Below are 22,774 nucleotides of genomic sequence, written 5' to 3'. Positions count from 1 at the left end.
CGATACCAAATTTTCAGAAAGTCAACCAAATTTGAAATGTTTTTTCAAAATATGAAAAAAAAAAAAAAAAAAAAAACACACGGGGTCATTCGGTGAGATATTTAATATCAGAAATTTGTCAACAAGTCTTGAAAATGGGGTCCTTTGGTGACAGGAAAACAAAAAAGGGGGTCTTTGGGTGGAGATGAGTCTAATACTTCTTTGTATAAAACATCTAAATGGAATATATTTTAGGCCTACAATTTCACCGGGATTAGGGCCTACGAAAAAAAATATGAGCGTTCTTCCGATGCCAAAATCTCCATTTTGATAATAAATAAAAAAAGTGGGGGGGGGCGAGGCTGCCGATTAATTCACACATCTTTTATCATGTTTATGCAGGGAATAAAACACAATTTACATTGACTTTTTCTGACGTTTTACTCCCGGGGTTTTACTCCATGAAAGGTGCTATAGACGAGGACCGAAACCAACTCATTTTTGAACCATACTCCTACACATGTTGTCAACTCGCGGGTAATCAGTTTCCACGTCTGTAACATAAAGGTGAGAGAGAATTGGGCGCAAATATCTACTTTTGGGCGACACACACAAAAAACAATTCGTGGAGTAAAACGTCAGAAAAAGTTAATGTAAATTGTGTTTTATTCCCTGGACAAAGCATTCTCGATACTTTGCCTCAAACCCGGGGGGGGGGGGGCTCTTCCTGGTTGAAGGTATACGGGGATGTGCCACGGTTTTGGGGTACCTTTTCAGCGATTTTGGTATATCGATGGGTGGGTTTTCAGTGGATACCAATGCGCATTTGGGCAAAAATGCCATTAAAGCGCCCAATTATGGCAAATTTGGGTGCTTTTTGGGTGCTTTTTCTTGAAAATTGGTATACTGATGGGTAGCAAAAACAGCAAAAAGTAGGTATAGAGAAAGTCAGCATCCGAAAGTCTGCGTGGCACACCCCCGTACAAAATTTTTCGAAGAACCCCCCGGGGCCTCAAACTGTCAATTTAACGAACCCAGTAATCCATCACTATATTGTAAACATGCAAAATTTGCTTATATTCAATAAATTAATTTTAACACAATTCATTTTGTTTGGTACTTGATTAGTTTTACCACACATATGGCATAGGTATAATTACAAAATAATACTTTTAATAATGAATGTACGTTCAATGTTCAATATAGATTTATAAAGTTTAATACTGTATGTCCGTGACGACATTTGAGAGTTTCATTTATGAATTTCAACATCTGCACTATTATTTTAATTCCGAAAATTAACTTGATCGCGTGAAACGCATATTTGCCATAGCTTAGGCGACGAAAAAAGAAAACCCTGTTCGCGGGCCCGACCGACCCAGATTTTGAACAAATTGGGAAAACAATTTTCCTGTACAAAATGAATACCGACCCAATTTTCGACAATTTACGGAACAAGTTTTTTTTTTGTATTTTCCCAAATTGCAAATATTTACAGATTTTGGTGATTTTTTGGGTCATTTCAAAAAAAAAAAAAAAAAGAAAAGAAAAAAAAAGCCCGACCGACCGACCCTACTTGAAAGGTCCGTCCGCCCGTAGAACAGGTTTTCTTTTTTTCGTCGCTCGATAGGAAGATTTTTTCTGCGCTAACCGATCAGGGGGCGGGCGGAAGGAAAGCTACCCTTAACTGGCTCGATACCTGGACAAAATCGACACAATTTCAGTGCAATTTGCATCTTCAAAAGTCCGTTTTCAAAGTAGCCCCTCTCATTTTAGTATTAAAATAGAAAGTTTTGCGCACTTCGCACTTGTCCCACCCAGCCTTAAAATTTTAAATTTTGATATGTATTTTTGATTAAAAAGAAACTCCCACAAAATCTACCTTGCTTTGCCCGCGCCACTGACAAGTACCTGTTTTATTAAATTCGATACTTGGTATTGTGGGGGTAGGGCCCAGGGGGGGCACTCAACACAAATGACCATATGGGTATGCTCCCCCGGAAATATCCCCCTTTTTGGATTTCGCAGCTCCGAAAGACCCCCTATATTTGACCAAAATAGCTCAAAATAGAGCTCCGAAAGACCCTTGATTTTGATAATTTCAGCTCTGAAAGGGTTCTTCAGGCGATTTTCAACCAGAAAGCCAAGAAAGACCCTTGATTTGGACTGTTCGCAGCTCCAAAAGTCCCCATTTTACTTGTTCGCAGCTCCAAAAGACCCCCTTTTATCGGTACGCCGTCAGCTCCCAAAGACCCACCACCTCAAAATTCCGGGGGAGCATACCCACCAAATTTTTTCGAAGTGCCCCTGGGGTAGGGACCGTGGGGACGAGTCAATATCCCCCAACTCCGGTTGCTAAGCACATGCAGGCTACATTTGAATATTATACAAGTTTTCCCCGGTTCTTTTCGTTTTGAACTTTGAATACATAGTACGTTCCCTTACATGGTGGACCTTACATCTTGAAACACCTAAAGCAATTTGGATAAAGTACGATATACAGGTTCATCATGTCTTAGCATTAGTGGCTATAACACCAGTCCACTTCTATATAACTTAGTGATAAAATCTTGACCAGTCCTTGGTTTTTGTTTTGGTAGCAGGTGCCGTCGACTTAAACTTGAGAATGGCTTATCATTAAATCTCAATCAAATCTTTATTTTGTCTTGAAGGTTTAAAAGCCCAAAGTTTCCCGGTTTAATACCTATGATGCCAGGTTATATAAATCAGTTGCGCCGTGGCAAAGTGCAAGTTTTGCGAAAGGCTGTCCTTTCTCTTCAAATCTTGTTAAGCAATCTGTTAGTTCGCCTTTCTGTCTTTTCTATGCAACTTATTTTTCTTGACCTTTTTTGTATTAGGGTTTTGTTTCTTTCTTGACAAAAAGATGTCAACATGTCTGGACTCTGACACAACTATCATGACTAATATACGCTCCCCCGGCCCCTGGCCCCTCGGCCCCCTACGCCAAGTCAAGTATTATGGTCATGAAAATAAGAAATCAGAATCAATCACAACTGACTTTTGTGCCCTTTCTTTAGTGCAGCATGTAAAAATGCAAAATCTGTTGTTGTTGTTTTTTTGTCACTGGGGCTTTTTTCTTAATGCTAATTAAAATAAGGCATTTCCTACTACGGTATAGGTATGTCTTTGTTGTTATAGCCTACATAACATAACGTGTGTTATTTTCAACGCATCATTCTGCAACAGTGAGTTGTTGTTCGATAAAATACATTATACAGGGTGTCCCTGAAAGAACTGTATCGTCGGAAACATAATTGTTTGGATATTTTAACGCCATAACTAAACAACTGGTGTGGTTGATCACGCACTTTTTGAACTTTTGAAAATTGACCACACCGTTGAAATATATATAAGAATTTTACGAAACTCGCTCATTTTCATACCTTTCCACGGATTCAAATATCAATCGATGATCTGTATTCGGAGTGCGCATCATCAGCGCATGAGGCGTATAGGCCCTATATATCATTGACTGTTGACTCCGTGGAACGGATTGAAAATGAGGTAATTTCGTAAAATTCTTTTATTTCAAAAACGGAGCGGTCAATTGTTAAAATTCAAAATGTATGTGATAGCTGATATATTCTTCAACCATATCGGTTATTTACTTTATGTTTGGTTTATGCTTTAAAATAAAAAAAATCAGTTCCCGACGATACAGTTCTTTCAGGGACACCCTGTATTAATACGCATGGTCATAGGTCATAATCAAGTCCTCGCCCTCGGTATCTTGAGACTTGAGCAAACTTTGGTTTGATTTTACAACTAATTATGTAATCTTTGATATGTTATTCATGCACAGATTAGATAAAGGAACTGAACAACGAGTTCATGGAATCTTCTCTGATCAAACAATGACTCTTCATCTTGGATTCTTTTTCTCCCGCATACAAAAGCTTGCAAAGTTGGTCTAATTGATATGTGCACCAGGCACGAAAGTTACAGTATGACGGTGCGCCATATACGACATAATAATGCACACAAAAACTTTTCTACATAACAATGATTATGTAAGTATAGAACCTGAAAATAATCATGATAATTAAGTAAAATTTACTTTGTAATATTTACTTAATTATGTAAAATTTTAATCAAATTACTTCTGACGTAAATTTGACTAAATTATCATGTTATAAATGTCTCTGTGTGTGGAACTATATAAAAGGCCAAATCATTATGGTTAAATCACGATAAAATAATCATCAGTGACAATCATGGCCTATCACGATATCGACTGCTCAGTGTCAGAAGTGGGTAAGTGCAATAGCTGCCATGTGTAGCTGCCATGAGTAGATGGGTACGATATACTGTGTGTAAATTGCCAAATGTTTACATCAGGGCAGCTATTGAGTATAATATGGCGTATAATCTCAATTTGGAAGACACCGATTTGCGGAACAATTGTAGATAATACATAAAAATACATTATGCTATAATCAGTGGATAATGTCAATACTAGGCTTTAACTTTGTTTATTCGTTTTATGTTATTTCCCCATTGGATATTATCTCATATTTTCCCAGTTTTTAATTTCAATGTATAATGGTTATAGGACTCAAAACAAGCCGGATCTCAAAGTTTCCAATTTATCACATGAATCGACTTGGGACTGGTTGTGCTGATACTGAAGTTTTTTTTTTTCAATCACACTAGCCCCTATATAGATCTGTGTTCCATTGGACTAATTTTAAATCAGAGGCAATACCCAACAATCTTGCTGGTAGGCACTATCGACGTCGTTGGTTAGCTAGATTATTAAATGGTATCAATTAAAGACAAACTTGTCCCTGCAAGCCCTGAATCGAACCATCATCCTTTAATTGAACCGAAGCAATTAGTGAGTTTAGTTTTAAAAAGACAACATTGACGTATGCTATATGCGTATAGGCCTAATATTGATATGCACTTTGCGTATGCGATGTTAGAATCGTTTAATAACATTATATACCAAAATGTCGATATTTACTAATGTTAATCATTGTTAATTAAAACATTTTTCATCTTGCAATGGATGTCATTTATACGGCTATACGGTATATGGTTAATAATATGGGATCGAAATTATGGATATTTATCAAAGCTGCCGACTTTTCACGGTATAGTTGCCATAGACATGCGATCTAATTGGCATGATTAGAATGTTATGAAAAACTAACGTAAAACGCAATACTGGACGCAATTAATCAGTACAATTTTCTAATTTTCAGCTGCGAAGCGTTAAGCGTCCAGCTGCCTTTTCTAGAGTTTATGAATGTGTACTTTAGTATAGTCAGTATCTGGTTGTTGGACACTGGTATAGTTATTAATATTACTTTACTTGGCTGAGGTTTGTGGTCATTATTCAGTGTCAAATTAGTGTGAGTAATTAACAGCCATACTAATTATCCTGTTGCAATAAAGTGGCAAAGGGCAGATTCAATTTGCCTTATTCATGATGTTATTATACGCGTATTTCAGTTATTTGCATTTTGAATGGACATTAGGCTTACCATGCGGAAACACACTTGTAATTGTATGGACATTGACGGTTACTTTGTATACCGTTTATTTGTTACTGTATAATCACATTCAAATGCATTAAACATATCCCACATCATTCCATGCACTTGTAATACAATCAATATGATTTTACACCATTGAACGAGTTACATGCATTGACTATCCACAAATTTAGTAATTTTTGAACATTGAACAATATTTTTAATCAGTTTTGAGTTACGACTGACTGTTGGAGTGGGGTCTAAAAACTAATCCCCTGTGAAAATTTAAAACAACCTGAAAAACATAATAACCACATTGTCGTTCTGTCGTGTGGTCTGACTATATATGGGACAGAAAGAAAGCCCACGAAGCTCCACAAGCCTCAGCACACTCTACAGGATTTCGCTAATCACTGAGGCCCAAGACACGCCATGCAAAAGAACATTTAGCAATATCAAATCAGGGACTTGTCGCTAAGAAGCTCGCACCCTATTAGCTCCTATTCATACCACAGAAAACCATCGCAACCAGATTCAGCTCCTTGACTTGAGTTCTCGTACGGCAACCGATACGCGGGGAATTTGAAACTAAATTAGAAGTCCTTTTATTGAGAACAAAACCGTCTCCCTTGCCGTTGGAGGAAAACCTGATCTCTAGTAAGAGCTACATCATAAATTGTCATACTTTCAGTCCCATTTTTTTTCTGAAAATGCTTTAATGGAGGATCAATATTTTGACCCCATGTGGCTCCCTTAAAAGGTTGGCATATTTTACGTTGTATCAAACAAAGACATTAATGCATATGGTAGGCCTAGCCTATGCTTCTGTTTTTTAAGTTTTTTATTGAGGGGATGTTGATTTGCAAACAATTGGCCAAGGCACCATTTTTTTTTATTACACTATACATGTAGCTGGCATATATACTTACAAGCCTATAATGCCCCCGTTAATGCATAAAAAGAAAAGGCAATATCTATCTAATGACCATCTGCATGACTGCATAAATGCAGGTGAATCATTTAATTAATTCTTGCAGACTTAATTAATTTAATCATTGTAAATTGTAAACTTTTTAATATAGGGTATACGCTGGCCCACGTATAAAGTATGCCCTATACCTTCAGTTTGTACTTGCATGCCTATAGCCTACATTAAGTCATGGTGATTTCCAGTTTGAAACAGTTCAGTTTCCAGTCTGAAAACAGTAATTTATTTTGTAAATTTCCATAAAAATGGGAATCAGCCTGGCTGGAATCAAGCTATGCATGCATCTGGCATGTCTGGAGCTATCTATTTTGTTTATAAGTTTGAACCGGTTTCTGGAAGTATAGCATTGGTCCATGTTGAAATTTCGAACTTTAGTACATTTTGTACAAACAAAAATTCCTATAAAAGACCATCAAGGAATTATTGCATTTTGTTGCGTGTATGGATAGTGCGATTTTAAGAAAAACTACGATTGTAAAATTATGAATTTTCAAAGCCTAGGGGCCTACATGTAAAATTTACATGCAGCCCGGGACGTAAAAGGCCTTAACTTTTCAAGAGTTTATTTCGGTAGATTAATTAATACACTCGCGAAAGGTGTATCCAAGTTCATTTTGGTCAAATTATAATAACTAAAAGTAACGAAAGAGCTGCGTTTTATTTTGTTTTATCTCACTGTAGCGTTAAATTGAGACGTGAGACACCTGCAGAGCGTGGTCAGATTTTGACAAAACCGACGTGAATTTGTTGAGATATTTCTGAAATTAATGAACTTTAATTAGGCAAAACTGTAGGTTTATGCATTAAAACATTTTTTAAATCATTTTAGATTCAGGATGTATGGTAACATATGGTTTAATTGGGGATGGGGATGCATCCCCAAGTATTTTGATAAGGGGGGGGGGGGGCATCACCCAGTACAGTGTTGACGCCTGTAAGTGGGCTTCTGACCAAATTAACCTCATACACGTATTTAGCCATTTAAGCCTTAAAAGTTAGTTAGTTAATTAGTTCTACTTTTGCAACATATTTCACCATTTTAGCTTCAAAGGTTTTCGCATTAACTTATTCTGTCGCCAAAAGGTGTTATATACTTCAAGAATTTTTCCAATCCCAATTTGTCAACATGAAGGCAACCAAAAATGCCTCAAAATACAGAACACACAGAATGGACTAGTAATATATCACAAACAGACTCAAATATCTTTTTTCTTTCATTCCTTTATTTATTTCTATGTAGTGAATTTCAATTTGTGTACACAATTGTCATCACACAATAAATCTCTATCTATTGCAATATTGCAGAACACGTGTAATTTTGCCGACAGTAGATATCATGGTTGAATTACTTTCTTTACCACTGGTTTTGCCTTTGAACTTTTAATACTTTGATGGTCACAAAGAATAGATAATCAAATATGTGCAAAACAGTCATATCTGCAAAGAAGGACTAAATAGCTGCCTTTAAGTTTAATGTTCTTTCAACTGAAGGGCGGGGGCGGGGGCTTAGTGTATGAAAAGTGCCCCAAAAATATCTTCTCAAATACTAATATACAGGGTGAAAATGCGGAACGCTGAAGAAATGTCAATCTACAAAACCGAACTTTTTTTGTAGCAATGCCATTTAATACAATGTAGGGGGGCCTACCTTATACTTAGACTAATTCCAATCAGCCGTCTACACTTCGCATGTACTGTGTATGCTTCGTAGTGACGACTGATTATCTTACAGCCAATATCATGACGGACTTCTGCAAACTATTCATTGCGACTTCAGTTGTGCGCCGTAGCGCGACTGACTAGCGGCGCCCGCGTACCGCGTCGCTGTACCGCGCCGCTGTGACAAGATCGCGCTCTGAACTTCTAAAAACAACAAACTCGGTCAAAAGGTCAATTTGGACACAACTGCGCATGCTCTATGCCACAGGAATCCTGTTGCAAAATCCGTCACTTTTTTTCCACGTAGTTTTCTCAGTCGTCAATCCAGACGGTTGACGACTGAGGGCAGCAGTCTACCTTATACTCATGTCTGGGCTTATACTGCAACTGGGCCAGCAATGTGTGCGCTTCGCGCTTCGAGGCACGAGCTGAGCTCCGCGCTCACAATAGTCAGGGAACAGAACAATTTCTTAAGCTGAATTTATACTCGATCGCCGAGCGATGCGATTAATCGCTTTTGAAAAAACGATTTGCAATCGCCGAATTTTGCGATGCATCGCTCGTCGCTTTTGCATTTATACTTATCACAGCGATAGCGATTGCAGACGACAATTAAAATATTCTAAATGCCACAAAATACATTTTTAAAACATCAGTTGCTGTCAATAATTATTGCTTTGAATTAATTCATCGCCAAAAATTAATAATCGAGAAAGGTAAATTAATTGGCAAAATAATAGATTCAGATGGTTGTATATGATTGGTTGACGCATTCACGTGTCAAGCGATATCGCTGGGATGTTGAGATTTCTTCAACTTGCAAAAGCGATGTCGTTTTTGCCTCAGCGATTTGAATCGATTGATCGGCTTGACGCTCTGGAAATGTAAGTAAACATTGAGCATGCGTGAAAATCGCTTTTCTGCAAAAGCGATTGAGTATAAATTCAGCTTAACCTTTTTACAATTTTGCACTTTTGTACTCATCCTGTAATTTCTAGTACTACTGAAAGTTCATAATTCCCAGTACTAATACATTTAGCATTTAACATCGTGGTGTAGATTATTCATCCAGTAGTTTTAAACATTATGCTTGAAGTTGAAATTAATCTAGTAATCACTAGGATCCACAACATGCTCGTCTATCAGGGCACAGTTCTTTAACCCCAATACATACATACGGTATATCCGTTGAATGACCTCTGAAAATTTGGGTACAAAAACTCACACTCTGCAACTTGAGGTCATTGAGGTTATTGGACTATGCCATTGGGATGAGGCTCTTGTGGTCCATAGTGAATACTGTAAAATTATTTTGTAACTCATTTTGCTAATACGTTGCGTCCGATACCAGTCGAACTTCATTTAGGCATCTGATTGATATCGGCAGCAACGTATCCAAGTGAGTAGCAAAATTTTAGTTAGAGTATTAGATTTTCAAAAATAACATGATCACAAACAACAATTATCATGATTATTGGCAAGTCAGTTTGAGAAGACTGTAAAAGAAAGATTTGTATGTGGCAGCCTTTGTTGGTCTCATTCTCACGCTGCGATATCAATATCAATTTGTTGTAGTTCACAATTCATTGCATGCCAGTTGCAAAAACAACTTCATTCATATGAGAATTTAATCAGACATAAGTAACAAAATTCCAGACTTTTCAACAAGACTATGTGTAATAATCATAATACGCATGACATGGTCGGAAAGGACTTTTTTACCATGTATAGTCCTGGATGTTATGATTGTTATCCATACTCTTTGAGCTGAAAATGATATGTTTTTAGTCGGTCTTGAGGTTTTAAACCAAAAAATACAGTACAAAACAATAGCTAAACTTTTGTGTTCTATAGGTCCTACCCTTGACCTTAACCGCAAAAACACATTTACCGTGAAATAATGAAGATACATGCACAAGTACTGAAGTAGAAATTCCCCTTTTGACACACCTAGTATTTAAAAAGATTTCTCAAGAAGTTCAAAATAAAGATAAAACGTGATATATGTAGGCTACAATGTAATATTAATTTGGAACATTGGATGTACTGAAAAGCCTGTAGGCCTAATTTGTAAAATACTGTAAAATAATGTCGGAAAATTGTGTGCGTGGAATTTACTGATGTCTGACCGATTTCCATGCTTGAATTAAATAAAACAGACATATTCAATATTTGCTGGTCTAAACTTAGTAAAAGATCATACCTTTGCCACGATATGCCATTGCACATGTACTTGGCATGCATGCCAGAATTTTGATATGCTTGACAGAAATCCAAAATAATATCAGAAATTTGCTACCAAAAAACTTAACATAAAGGCAGCTTGTAAGAGTTCTGATACATGTACAGTCATCGAGTCGTGTCAAAAGATTATTATTGTTGTAATTTTGACCGAACCGAATTAAGGGATTTAGAATCAAGAATACAATGTAGGCCTGCGCACCAAGTTCAAGTGTACAAGCCAGGGCCTTAATGCAATGCAACAAAGACATCCACAACAATTGCAAGAGTTGAAATAGTATTTACATTTCTCCTTTCTGGTATTTCAAAAATACAAGAAAGGCATACAGAACTAAGCTGGTTTCAACTTGACAACTTACAACTTTTATATAGCCTATTTGTAAATACGTGTTTACAAAACAAATTTTTTTATCAATATCATGGCGCGTACATATCAAGATCCTTGGAAATTATGGAATCCTGAAACCTATAATTAAACACACTTGAACAATTATAGATATGATATATTGATAGATCAACTTGCAGCTTGCAGGGTCAGAATAGATACGTTTTTGTACTAAGGCTTAGAAAACAATATAAGTTTAAAACACAAAAGAAAAATGGGCTAGCCGGTCATTTTTTGGATTGAAAACGGAATGGAATTGGAATTTATCGCTGGGTATGTGTTAGTTTCTCACGGGATAGCAAACAAATGCAACTAATTATTTTAAAAATAGCAAAATCTGAGCCCACCAAGGCAATTTAAGAAACTTCTTTTAAGAAGTTTGGTGGGCTCAGATTTTGCTATTTTTAAAATCATGCTATAAATGTGTTGACTTGACATGGAGTGCATAAAACTTGTCGTCGCTGCACAGTCCTTTTAAACGGATTTTTTATTTACATAGTACATTGCAATGTAAGTAGTTGGAAATATAAAATCAAAAATACAAACAAGAAAACTGCGATTTTCTGCTTGTCACCCTCAAAAATCTTGTTATTGTTATTAGATAATTAACATAATAGGGGTCTAAATTTGAATAAAAAAGTCTGGGTCGCACCGTTCATCAGTGTCAATTTCAAGTAGGGCCTACATAATTTTGAGGTATGACCCGTATACAGGGAGCTATAGGGAGGTCAGGATCAAAGTTGATTACTCCAGGCAGATGCTATTTAGCAACGTTAATGGTACATTTCAAGACTAATTCAAGCCGTCTGTTTGTTTTGTTACAGGTTAACATATGTTCTCTTGTCGCAAAATTTGTCGTAAAAATGTCTGCGTACCACGGTATGGTGTGCAGGTAGATCTTCCACCTTAGTGTTTGCAGCCATTCCAACACTTGAACCAGAGTCCTACATGTACACATGTTGTTTGATATGGGAGGCTACTTTTCTCATGGACTGGACACTTTGCTCTGCTGGTTGTGGAAGTGGTAAACAGTACGCAGCTCAGGCCTGATCTGATGTTGAACCACATGTATACACTCAAAGAGCAAGACAAGACACTACAAACAGAAACAAACATATCACTAAAAGTAACTATGACTCAAAATGTGTTCATCAATTTTTTTTTTCAAACTGAAATAGCAAAAAGAAGCTCCAATTTTATATGTCCTGAACATGTTGATACCTCATTTGTGTAAGCATGGTAAGTGCATTGACTTGTGGTGGTATGGCGACCGTGTGAAAATGAAACTTTAGACAAAAACATGTGCACATAATTTATTCCAAAGTCACGCATATTGTTGGTATCTAAATGTAAATAAGAAAGAGTGAAAAACTCATTCCCCAAAAGAGTGAGTCACTTATAAAACCACTCAAAAAAAAAAGTGAAAGGTGTTTTTTAACTTTAAGAACACTAAAAAATAGAGTGAAACCACTCTAAAAGACTGAATTTCAACTCGCTCAAGGAGTTAAACGAAGGACAACACGTTATTAGAGTTATCCTTCATTTAACTCCTTGAAAGATTTAAAATTGACTCTTTTAGAGTGGTTTTCACTCTTTAGAGTAGTTTTAAAGTTAAAAACTTTCACTCTTTTTTGAGTGGCTTTGTGAATCGTTCTTTTGGGTAGTGAGTTTTTCACTCTTTACTAGAGTATAAAGTCATATCATGTAGAGATAGAGATGCACCGTTTGAACATGCTTAATTTTTTTCAAGAACCTAAAAATGTTGGCTAATGCACAAATTTAGATTTCTTTCAATTTAAAGCTCTTGCCTTGTAGATTACAAAACTGAAAATTTGTTTCATTCGCACATTCGGTTCTCGATATGTGGCCTGTCTAAATGGCGCGAAACCAAGAAATTGGCAAGAACTTTCTTTTTATTTTCTATATTTTTGGTAAGTCCAGTTCCCAGATAATTTTCTAATACATGCATGAATTATACAAAGTAAAGTTTTCAGATACAATTAAAAGAGCTATGGTGAGGCATGGTAAATGGGTAGTACGCACAAGATGCTACAAAATTACGGTGTTTGGCAAATTTCAATTTGCATTAATTTAGGGCTGCTAAGAATACGCAATTGCGTTATTTGCAATAATATAGAAAATCCGCGAAAAGAAATTAAAAATCGCCAAAAAAAAGAAGAAGATTTTGCGTTTTTGGCGGGAAATCGCGGATTTTTGCGTTTTTTGGAAATTCGGGTGCGTTTTTTGGCCTCCAAAATCGCGTATTCTTAGCAGGTCTACATTAATTAATTAGGGCCACTAATTAGAAAAGTTGATTAGGGATTTAGGGCCCTAATTAATTATGCAAATTTGCCAAACGCAACCGTAGGGGAGAGCGGGGAGTGTTCGCCCTATTTTTTTCTGACCCGCCTAGCGATGTCAATGTTAAAGTTAGGGATGACCTGATTAGCCCATGTGAAAGCCCTATGTCTTAGCTATATACGACCACAATCCCAGAACTATAGGCCTTACAATAGCAACAGGATAGAGCAAACAAAAAGTTTTTCAAAGTGGCGAACTTGCCCCATATTGGGGCAGGTTCGCACATATGGTGGGGTAAGTTCACCCTAATCACAAAAAAGGTTTAAACATTGCGTAATAATAACATATTCAATGTACACATTTAGCAAGAGTATACAGGGCATTCATTCTCTTCTGGGGAATCACTAAATTTGTTGCAGGGGTCGGGTCAGGATAAAATGTAGGGGTCCAAAGTGAGCTTAAACGTATCATGTTTACAACTTCGGGGGGATTATGGATTCGGACATAAACGGTGGTATGAGTAATACTGATACCACATAACTTTAAAAAACATGCTTTTCAGTAGTTTTACCTTGTTTAATGGTTTAATTATCAATATTTTGCATAATACGCTAATGGGGCATGTCCGCCCTCCAGTTTGGGGTAAGTCCGCCCGGGGAAGATATGGGGCGAACATGCCCCATCCTCAAAAGGGCGAACGTGCCCCTTGTGCACATTTTTGTATTTTCTTCAGGGTATGCAAAATACAAATCGAATAAGGAGTTTATAACTGCATTAAATCTTTTACAAATCCCATATGTTCCAAATACAGATTTCCATTAAAACCATCTGTATTTATGTATCAATGATAATACAACATTATTAATGCAAGAAAAATTACGTTTTGGTGTAATTTTTTGTTTTGGCTGCAGTTCGACGAACACGTCCCTATATGTCGCGTAGCTAATATGAGAAGTCTATAGTGACCTATGTCACCTAATTTTGCCATCATCAAATTCCCCGAAAGCCGTAGTGCTGAGAAACAAGGGGTGGGCGTACCTACCCCTAGGGCGAACACTCCCCGCTCTCCCCTACGTTTATTGCACTTCTTGTGTGCTATCCTGTATCCATGTACATGTACCAAGTTCCAGTACCATGTACCTCCTGTATCTGTAACTTATCTTTGTATATAAGTTATAACTCATGCATATAACAGAAAATTACCCGCCAACACTGCATTGCCAAAAATAAAGAGCATGGACTTTCACATATTTAAATTAGAAAAAAAAATCTTTATCCAATAGCGCTACCTTAATTCAAACAGTCACCATGGGGCTATTGTTTCCACAGTGAGTCAGATCATATAAAATGAGCTTCATTTAGTTTGAAAATGTGATGCAGGCACAAAATTTGGTTACCTTAAAAAAGGCTCAGGTGCAAATGTAGTTGCTGTTTGTGGTTATTTTCTTGTACAACCTGTACCAAACTGATTCAGTATGAATATAGTAAGTAAACACTAACCATGCATAATTACGATACAGGTCTATAATTTTCTGTTTTATTGTGAAAACGACAACCTCCACAATCGGTATGAATGAAACACTATGCAACTGTTTTCAAAAATGGTTTTGAAACGTTATTAAAACTTTAAATTATACCCTAACCAGACAGGAAATCATTTTGTGTTTACTTGTATTGGAAGGCATCAAACATTTAACCATCTTACTATTATACTTAAAAAATTACGTTTTGTTTTTGACTCAGATGTGTGTCTGAAAGCAATACCGCGAGCATAGGCTATACCGGTATTTTGTACATGTTCAGTTTCATTATCCATAGGTTCTCAAAAGTAAACTGAGTGCACTGTATATGAAATGACCCCGAAAATTGCACTGTAAGATTAAATCTTTTTCTTCCTTATTAATATCACAGGGCCTAATTATCATAATTGTTATTGACAATTTAGTACAGGTGACCTTCATCATGTGATCAATCGACATTATTTCGACTGGAAAAGAAAGGTTTATTGAAATACTTTATCGATTCACAAACAGACCAAATTCAAATCGGGACTGAAAATATACATAACGTATGAGCCTTGTTTATGTTTTGTTGACGGTGCATATTGTTTATTAATTTGAACATAATGTGTTCAACCTTTCCAACTAGTGTTAAATGTATTTCTTTGACTGGTATTTCGAGTTATTTGAGGACAATAAGAATAACACCTTAAAAGGTGGTACATGTATACACCCCTTGATAAATTTGTGACTATTTTTGCATTTTTCTCAAAAAATAATAACACACTGGTAACAAAAGTTATGTATATTATATAGGGCCAAGGAATCCAGTTAGCCTTGGTTACTACACTGGAATTTCAGTGAATTACAGACAAGCGGTACGTTATTTATAATAGAAAAGAGGTACCGCTAGAATGTAGGCCCCTACCTAATTTCTTAATAATGAACCACTTGTCTTGAATCACTGAAATTTCAGTGAAGTAATTGGATTCCTTGCCCCTATAATATACATAACTTTTGTTTGTCATTTTTTGAGAAAAATGCAAAATTACTTAAATTAAACACAAAATTTATCAGGGGGTGTAGCACCACCTTAACAGATAGGGCCTATAATTCTATTAATTTTCACTTCATTTGAGAAAACCAAGACTTTCACATCAAGACAAAACGGCTCATGAACGGTTCATGCACCATGCATCTTTAATGTTCATGACCGTATTTAATTTTATCGAGATCAGAATCAGATTGAGGCTTGATCAATTAGACATTCGATTTTATTTAAGTGCATAATAACACTATAATATATATAACATAACTTATCCTATGTAGGCCTACAAGCAACAATTTTAATATTGTTTCAATAAATTTGTGGTTCATAAAAATTCATATCACAACTTAGCATGTAATTCCTCTCAAGTATTGCTTACTCTCAATTCGCCAGCGAAGAGGTTACATAACTCCTTGGTAACTGGATCACGCACCTTATGGAATATTGGTAGTACATGTATACCACAGACTTTGTGCTGCGATCATTTCGATCGTGGTGCAGAACTCAAAAGCGTGATCCAGTTGACATAGTGATCGGATTACACGTAACACTTCGCTGGCAAATTGCCATTCTGAAAATTAAAGAAATCTGGGATGAAACAAAATGCCCTGAGAGGAATTTGTATAAACAGTGGTGTACATGTAGCCAAGGGAGGGACGAGGGGGAGGTGCCTCCTTTCGAAGTCTGCCCCCCCATGCTGGCCGCCCTGATAAGATATTTACGCCTTTTGGGACTTTTTTTCGTCCATTTTTACTCCCCCTCTCCTTGAAAGTTGCCCCCCCCCCCCCGCCACCACTGCTTATAACTTTATGGTCGTGGAATGCCTGCTAATGCTCATTATTTATCGATTTGACTCTGAGGATAATAAAATCATTCTTTTTTTGTGTGTATATATTGTGTAGACATTGTAGAATTTTAATCCTTTTAATAGAATAAAGAGACTGCAATTCTCGATCACCGCAGGCACTCATAATCATAATTCATTCTTTAGATCATGAACAGTCAGATTTCATCATCAAAATATTATGTTTTTCTTCTTAATTTGATTAAAACGTCTGTGAATTATGTTAAGTTTGTTTGTTTGTTTTATCAAACAATCGCTCCAGTTCCATTCATACTACTTGCTCCTCCGACAGTCGATTCTGGAACCGATGGTGGTATTTTGGTTGGAGTTCTTGTATACTTGAGTTTATTCAGCATCGAGTTGCTACTTTGAGTCGGGGCAGGTGGATAGTTCGTACTAATTGCAACAGCGGTTTTTCTTTGTGGTGATCCAATCATTCTACTGAAAAATTCGTGCCACGATTGAACTGTTTTTGTACTGCATACCCACATGGCACAAGTTATTCCGACAACTAATTGCATAAAAGTTTTTACTAAAAGTACTGGTACAGAAGGGATACTAAAATCCATGATACAGTCCCCGTTTGGTCTGCACCGATTCAACTTTGCAGCAACTTCCCAATATAACATATTTGCACGTTGATAAAAATAACACGCTATCACACAAGTAGCTGGTACCGTGTATAGTACTGAAAATACACCTATTCGCACCATTAATTTTTCAAGTTTGTCAATGTTTGTGCCACCACTTTTCATGACTTTCCTTATACGAAACATGTAAACGAAGCCGGATACTATAAATAGTGTTCCAATGGCGAAATATATGAATAGAGGGGCTAAGACAAAGCCAGTGAGAGCTCCAATGTCTTGGTTTCCTACGTAACACATTCCAGTAAGTTCATCGCCATCCATTCTGCGAAGAGTTAAAACAATTATGGTCTTTAAAGCAGGTAACGCCCAAGCAACCAAATGGTAGTAACTGCTGTAAGCTGCAATGGCTTCATACCCCCATTTCATACCAGCACTAAGGAACCAAGAAATAGTGAGAACCACCCACCATATTGAACTTGCCATGTAAAAATAGTACTGGATTAAGAATACGATGGTACACCCTGTGCTTTCTAGACCCTCCTGTATCAGGAAGAGTTCGTTATCTGGTTTGGGGGTTCTATCACAAGCAATTATTGGTCCTATTTTGGCTGTGATTAGACGAATGATATAAGCGATAGAGTACATCATGTAGCACATGGAAATAAAGATGATAGGTCTTTCAGGATATTTAAATCTAGCACGATCTATGAGGAATGTTAGGACGGTAAGAGTGGTACATATGAAGCAGAGAACGGACCAGATACCAATCCAGAGCATAGCGAAGTCTTTGTCGTTCTGTTGGAAGTACACATCTCTGTCACATCTTGGGGCGCACGAGTTTGTCTGGACAAGGTACACAAACCTATCCGGGTTATCACAATGTTCATTCGTTGGAGATTGAGTTGGTGGCGGAGGTTCATCTTGTGGACGACCTGCTGCATTCTCAGGTTGTCGTCCTGGATAATCTGTACCATCTGGTACATTTTCAGAAGTGTTGGGTGCTACCATACACAGATTGCTACGATCTTTACTTCGTGGAAGTTTAGAACAATCCATACTTTCAGGCCATCTGAAGTCGAATCTCTCCATGACTGGTGCACAACTTGCTCTCACGTCTTCACACATCGGTCGACATGCCGGAATAATCATGTCAACTTGCTCTGAACACATAGGAGCGTAAAGAGAACATAAGAAAAATAACAAATGGTCATGACAACCATAGTGAACTAACGGCATAAATTCGTGTATTAATGGTGCTGCTTCGCTCTGAGATGTATGTCCAAAGAAATTGGGCATTCTGGTCATGTTATATCCAATTCCAACACACATTTGAATAGTAATCCTTTCACACTGCCCTTGTCGACTCGGTTGTTGTAATGCGGTACAACACGCTATAAAGCAGGCATTCGAAAACACTAAAATATATATCCACCACCTTGGTTCCATGTTGCTGCTGTGTATGTTTAGTATTATAGTTCCACCAAAATAGTAATATGTTTCAGGATAAACACACACGTGTATCACATTTGAGACAGAAACTGTGCAAATGAAGTCGTTGTGCCGTTGAAAAGAACAAGTGTCCCGATCAGCTTTCCTCAAGTACTATTCATTCACTGGTTCATTTAAAACGTACTTGTATAGTTGTATAGTGGACTTTTGGTTATATATAAGCACACTTTACAATCACTCCAGGCGTATTTGGATGGCGATAGGCATATAATTCCTTTGTACATACCGCGTTCTTCAGCATACAAGTCAATGTATAATGCGATGCTAATCCTCTCATGCATGAAAAACTCATCGAGTGGAGTGTGTACACTTTAAACAACACTGTTTTACGAGCTGGTTTTTTATTTTCAATAGATCGAAGTCAAATAGTAAAACTAATGTTTTGGCAAATGTGATGAATATGTAGCCACCATTACAGCTGTCTTTCCAAGTAGTACAGATTACTGAAGTAAAACTCTTGCGGTGAATTCAACTCAACCAATTGCTGACGCGCAACTGTGTCCGCCGGGGCTCAGTATGAGCTCCTTACCACTCGCGTAGAATTGGCCCACTCGCAGCTAATACATTTATTACCAAGTTCCCGTGCACTGTGGTGAACTCTTGCAACCTTATTATATTAGTAATGTGAAATGGAAGTACCAGTCCAGCATTGGATTTGATTCAATTTCAGATACAGTAACAATCCTTTTGCTCTTTTGTGTAGCTGGTATCCACACACACCGCGAATGTCGTATTGAAAACATGGGGTTGTTGTAAACTGAAGCAATACAACGGCAGACCAGGCTGGCTGAGAAACGCATTACCTTTGAGACCTTGGATAGCTAGGCTGTAAGAGTGTTTCTCATAAAATATTGTTTAACTCCGCCCACAGTGGGCTATAGAGTAAAGCCATATAAATTAGTTTACCTGGCTGTTAAACTATTAAAAAGCAGGTCATCACACAATCTCAATGAATTGCTCGCTGTATAATTTTCCAATCGCTGACACACAAGTGAAGATATTAATGTTAAGAAGAACAAACATAGATTGTTAGGAGCGCACAACATAACTTCTTTGTGTAATTATACGATTAAATTGTTTGTTCTTTTTTTTATCACTTTACAACTTGGCTCAAATCATCATGCGCTTATCAATCTCAGTGGTTTCTTAATAGATTGTTCAATAGATGTGTATCAACAGAGGTATTCAGTGCAGTATTGGCAAAGTTCCATCTTCAATTCAAATTCAATATTCATGTAGTATGAATACTTGCTGGCGCGGCGATCCTTTACACTGCTGTTTTAATTGTTTAATGTTACCACCATTCACTTCCAGTTTAATATCATGACGATAATTTTTCTCAAGTTCTTGGGTTTTCAAAACTCAAGTTGTAATGTCGTTCAGTAACTCGTAGTCGTTTACATTTTGTTTTTCAAATAAAGAATATCCACAACTTGCCCGTAGAAAATGAAGTATACTTTTGTACATAAAAATGCAGAACTGTTTCTGACTGCACACAGTACCAGAATGACAAAATGCCACTAAAGTAGTAAGCAAATAAAAATAGTTACACCATGCATCAGCGAATAACACCACTTCAAAGCCTCTCTACGGTTTGTTTTTAATTTGCGTTATCTGGTTATTGAATTGATCATGTTGGGAAAAGGCTCAAAACATTGTAATTAAACTATCCACTGAGATCCGTGTAAAATGCCCACTGGCCTCGTATTGTAAAACCGCACAATAGACGAGTTATTGAGCTGGTTAAACCGATAGCCCCGTTCAGTCTTCGATATATAAAGAATAACTTGAAAAGGTCCACGGATTTTGTTATTGAGGTTATTCACCGAAGCTAATCATGCTTGAGAATAAAAAAGTACCGAATATTACAAAAAACCGTAAGTGTCTTCAGGCTTCGATTAGTCCAAAACTTATGTTGAAACACAAAGGGTTTTGAAAGTAGAATAAGGATTTACAAGCGACGAATGAAAAGTGGATATTATTCTGCCTTCACACCACACACACCACACAGCCAAATAAAGCAATTTTACTGATAAAGAACCAAGTTGGAAAAGAGCGAGCCACAACCAATTTTTGAGTGATTATATCTTTTCACATTTCAAGGTTTCACATTAGATAGATAATTTATCTGTCAAAATGAGCAACAATAGCTTCTGTCAATAGTTACATCTTACCCTTCCCAAAATCCTTTGCAACATGACACATCACCTTATGTCATCAAATCTTGTTCTTTTATACTTTGTACATGTTGCCTTTGTTTTCATGGTAAGAATAGACTGGCTAAACATGGGTCGATAGTCATGAAATTAACATATTTTGCAAGATCTGGGTGTGCTCTGTCCATTGAGGTATATACATTTGTTTGTTCTTTTTTTATCACTTTACAACTTGGCTCAAATCATCATGCGTTATCAATCTCAGTGGTTCCTTAGATTGTTCAATACATGTGTATCAACAGAGGTATTCAGTGCAGTATTGGCAAAGTTCCATCTTCAATTCAAATTCAACATTCATGTGGTATGAATACTTGCTGGGGCGGCGATCCTGGAGCATGAAGTTTACACTGCTGTTTAATTCTTTAATGTTATATCATTCACTTCCAGTTATCATGACGATAATTTTTCTCAAGTTCTTGGGTTTTCAAAATTTAAGCTGTAATGTCGTTCAGTATAAACTCGTAGTCGTTTACTCACTTTCTGTTCAACCCATGTTGTATTTGATAGCAAATCAGTACAAAATGAACTGGAAGCAAAGCATTGTGGGAAGGGTGAGATATCTTCTCTGTGACTCGTCCTTGTCATAAATCCACACGGCAATGATACATTACAAAATGAATCAATATATGTTGATTTAATTCATGTAATGGAAAAAGGTGTGTTATTGATATAGTATTGATCTCATAATTGCATGAAGTAGGTAATAAGTTTACAACTGGGCATAGTATCCTTCCAGTCGCGACGTCTACTTATTAAACAAGAATACCATTTAAATAAAAGACAGGAATACCAAATTTAATAACAGATAGACAAATAACTACATTAGATTTGAGAATCAATTCTATTTAGTATTACCTTCTGTTAATAATAATATAATAGGGATCATCGAACTCAATGTTCTGATATGCCTTAATGGTCAGGGGTTGACGATAATTGGCTTGTATAAGCTGATCTAATAAGACAATAATAATGATAATAACATAGTAGGATAATTATCTTAACTATGCCGGATGCTTCCGGTTTCAGTAAAAATACAATTTAATGAAAATCTGAACATCTCTTAGTCAATATTTGTGTAAACTTGTAAAAAAATCAAACAAACAAAACTAAACAAAACAAAAGAAAAAGAAAAAGAAAAAGAAAAAAAAAAAAAAAAAAGAAAAAGAAAAAAAAGGAAAAACCAAAAGAAAAAGAAAAAGAAAAAGAAAAAGAAAAAGAAAAAACAAAGCAAAAACAGGCACTTAAAGATATGCAGTCATAAGTTGTAGAGGGTATGTAGTAGCATATTTTCGCTTGGAATAAATAAATGATGATATACAAAAAACAAGATGAATAAATACAACATGGCCTGCATATTTTTATCGATTAACTTCAGACAAGGACTTCAAGCAAAGGAGTCGAACTTGCGTCCTCGGCCGTAATGCAGTCCATTCAATAAACTGTTGGGATATCAATGGGTGTTGGTATTTTCTATGAAATAAATTGGTGTGTGTGTGTGTGTGTGGGGGGGTTGGTAATGTATTATACTTCTAAACAGTGGAATATTATGCTTTTCAAATTTGTTCAGAACTGTTCTAATAACGCTGTGAAGCTTCTTCTTTCGTTGTTATATTTTTAGGGAAAGGGGGTTACAAAGAAAAGCGCCTAATAGGTTTGAAAATAAAAGCTGAAACCAGAATAGTTTCCAAATGGTACTTGAGTTGATCCCATTTTGTCGAATCACAGATCTTCAAATGTTTTGAAGATCAGTGGTTGAATTGAAATATTCACTTGCAAGTAACAAGTGTGAATGTCGCCTCAGTTTAAGAAAACTCACGTGTTTGTTTTGTACACTTAACGTAAGAGTTTTGTTGACAGATTTGACTTACGGGATCCAGGAGAGGTCATTGCCCTCCATATCACATGTTGACAATGAACTAGTCTGGAGTAAATCATTTATTTTAGGATATCACAGGCCTAGTACCTTGAAATGGTGAAGTACTAGTGCTAAATGTACCAAAGATAGTAAACAAGT

At 36.6% G+C, this 22,774-nt stretch overlaps 1 protein-coding gene across 1 annotated transcript; it reads right to left on the bottom strand.

Moving 5' to 3' along the window:
• Positions 1-16,496: 16,496 nt before the first annotated feature.
• LOC140156826 (frizzled-9-like) lies at positions 16,497-19,820 on the bottom strand. Its single transcript, XM_072179820.1, has one exon. It carries the CDS (start codon positions 18,479-18,481, stop codon positions 16,691-16,693), a length of 1,791 nt encoding a protein of 596 aa, XP_072035921.1. The 5' UTR covers positions 18,482-19,820; the 3' UTR covers positions 16,497-16,690.
• Positions 19,821-22,774: the final 2,954 nt, after the last annotated feature.

The sequence above is a fragment of the Amphiura filiformis genome, chromosome 7 (assembly GCF_039555335.1).
Source record: "Amphiura filiformis chromosome 7, Afil_fr2py, whole genome shotgun sequence".
Taxonomy (NCBI): domain Eukaryota; kingdom Metazoa; phylum Echinodermata; class Ophiuroidea; order Amphilepidida; family Amphiuridae; genus Amphiura; species Amphiura filiformis.
This window is presented reverse-complemented; position numbering and strand designations above follow the sequence as displayed.

What these genes read in the sequence shown, in the direction of transcription:
- LOC140156826 (XM_072179820.1), bottom strand. Translation starts at nt 18,481, where the DNA reads ATGGAACCAAGGTGGTGGATATATATTTTAGTGTTTTCGAATGCCTGC.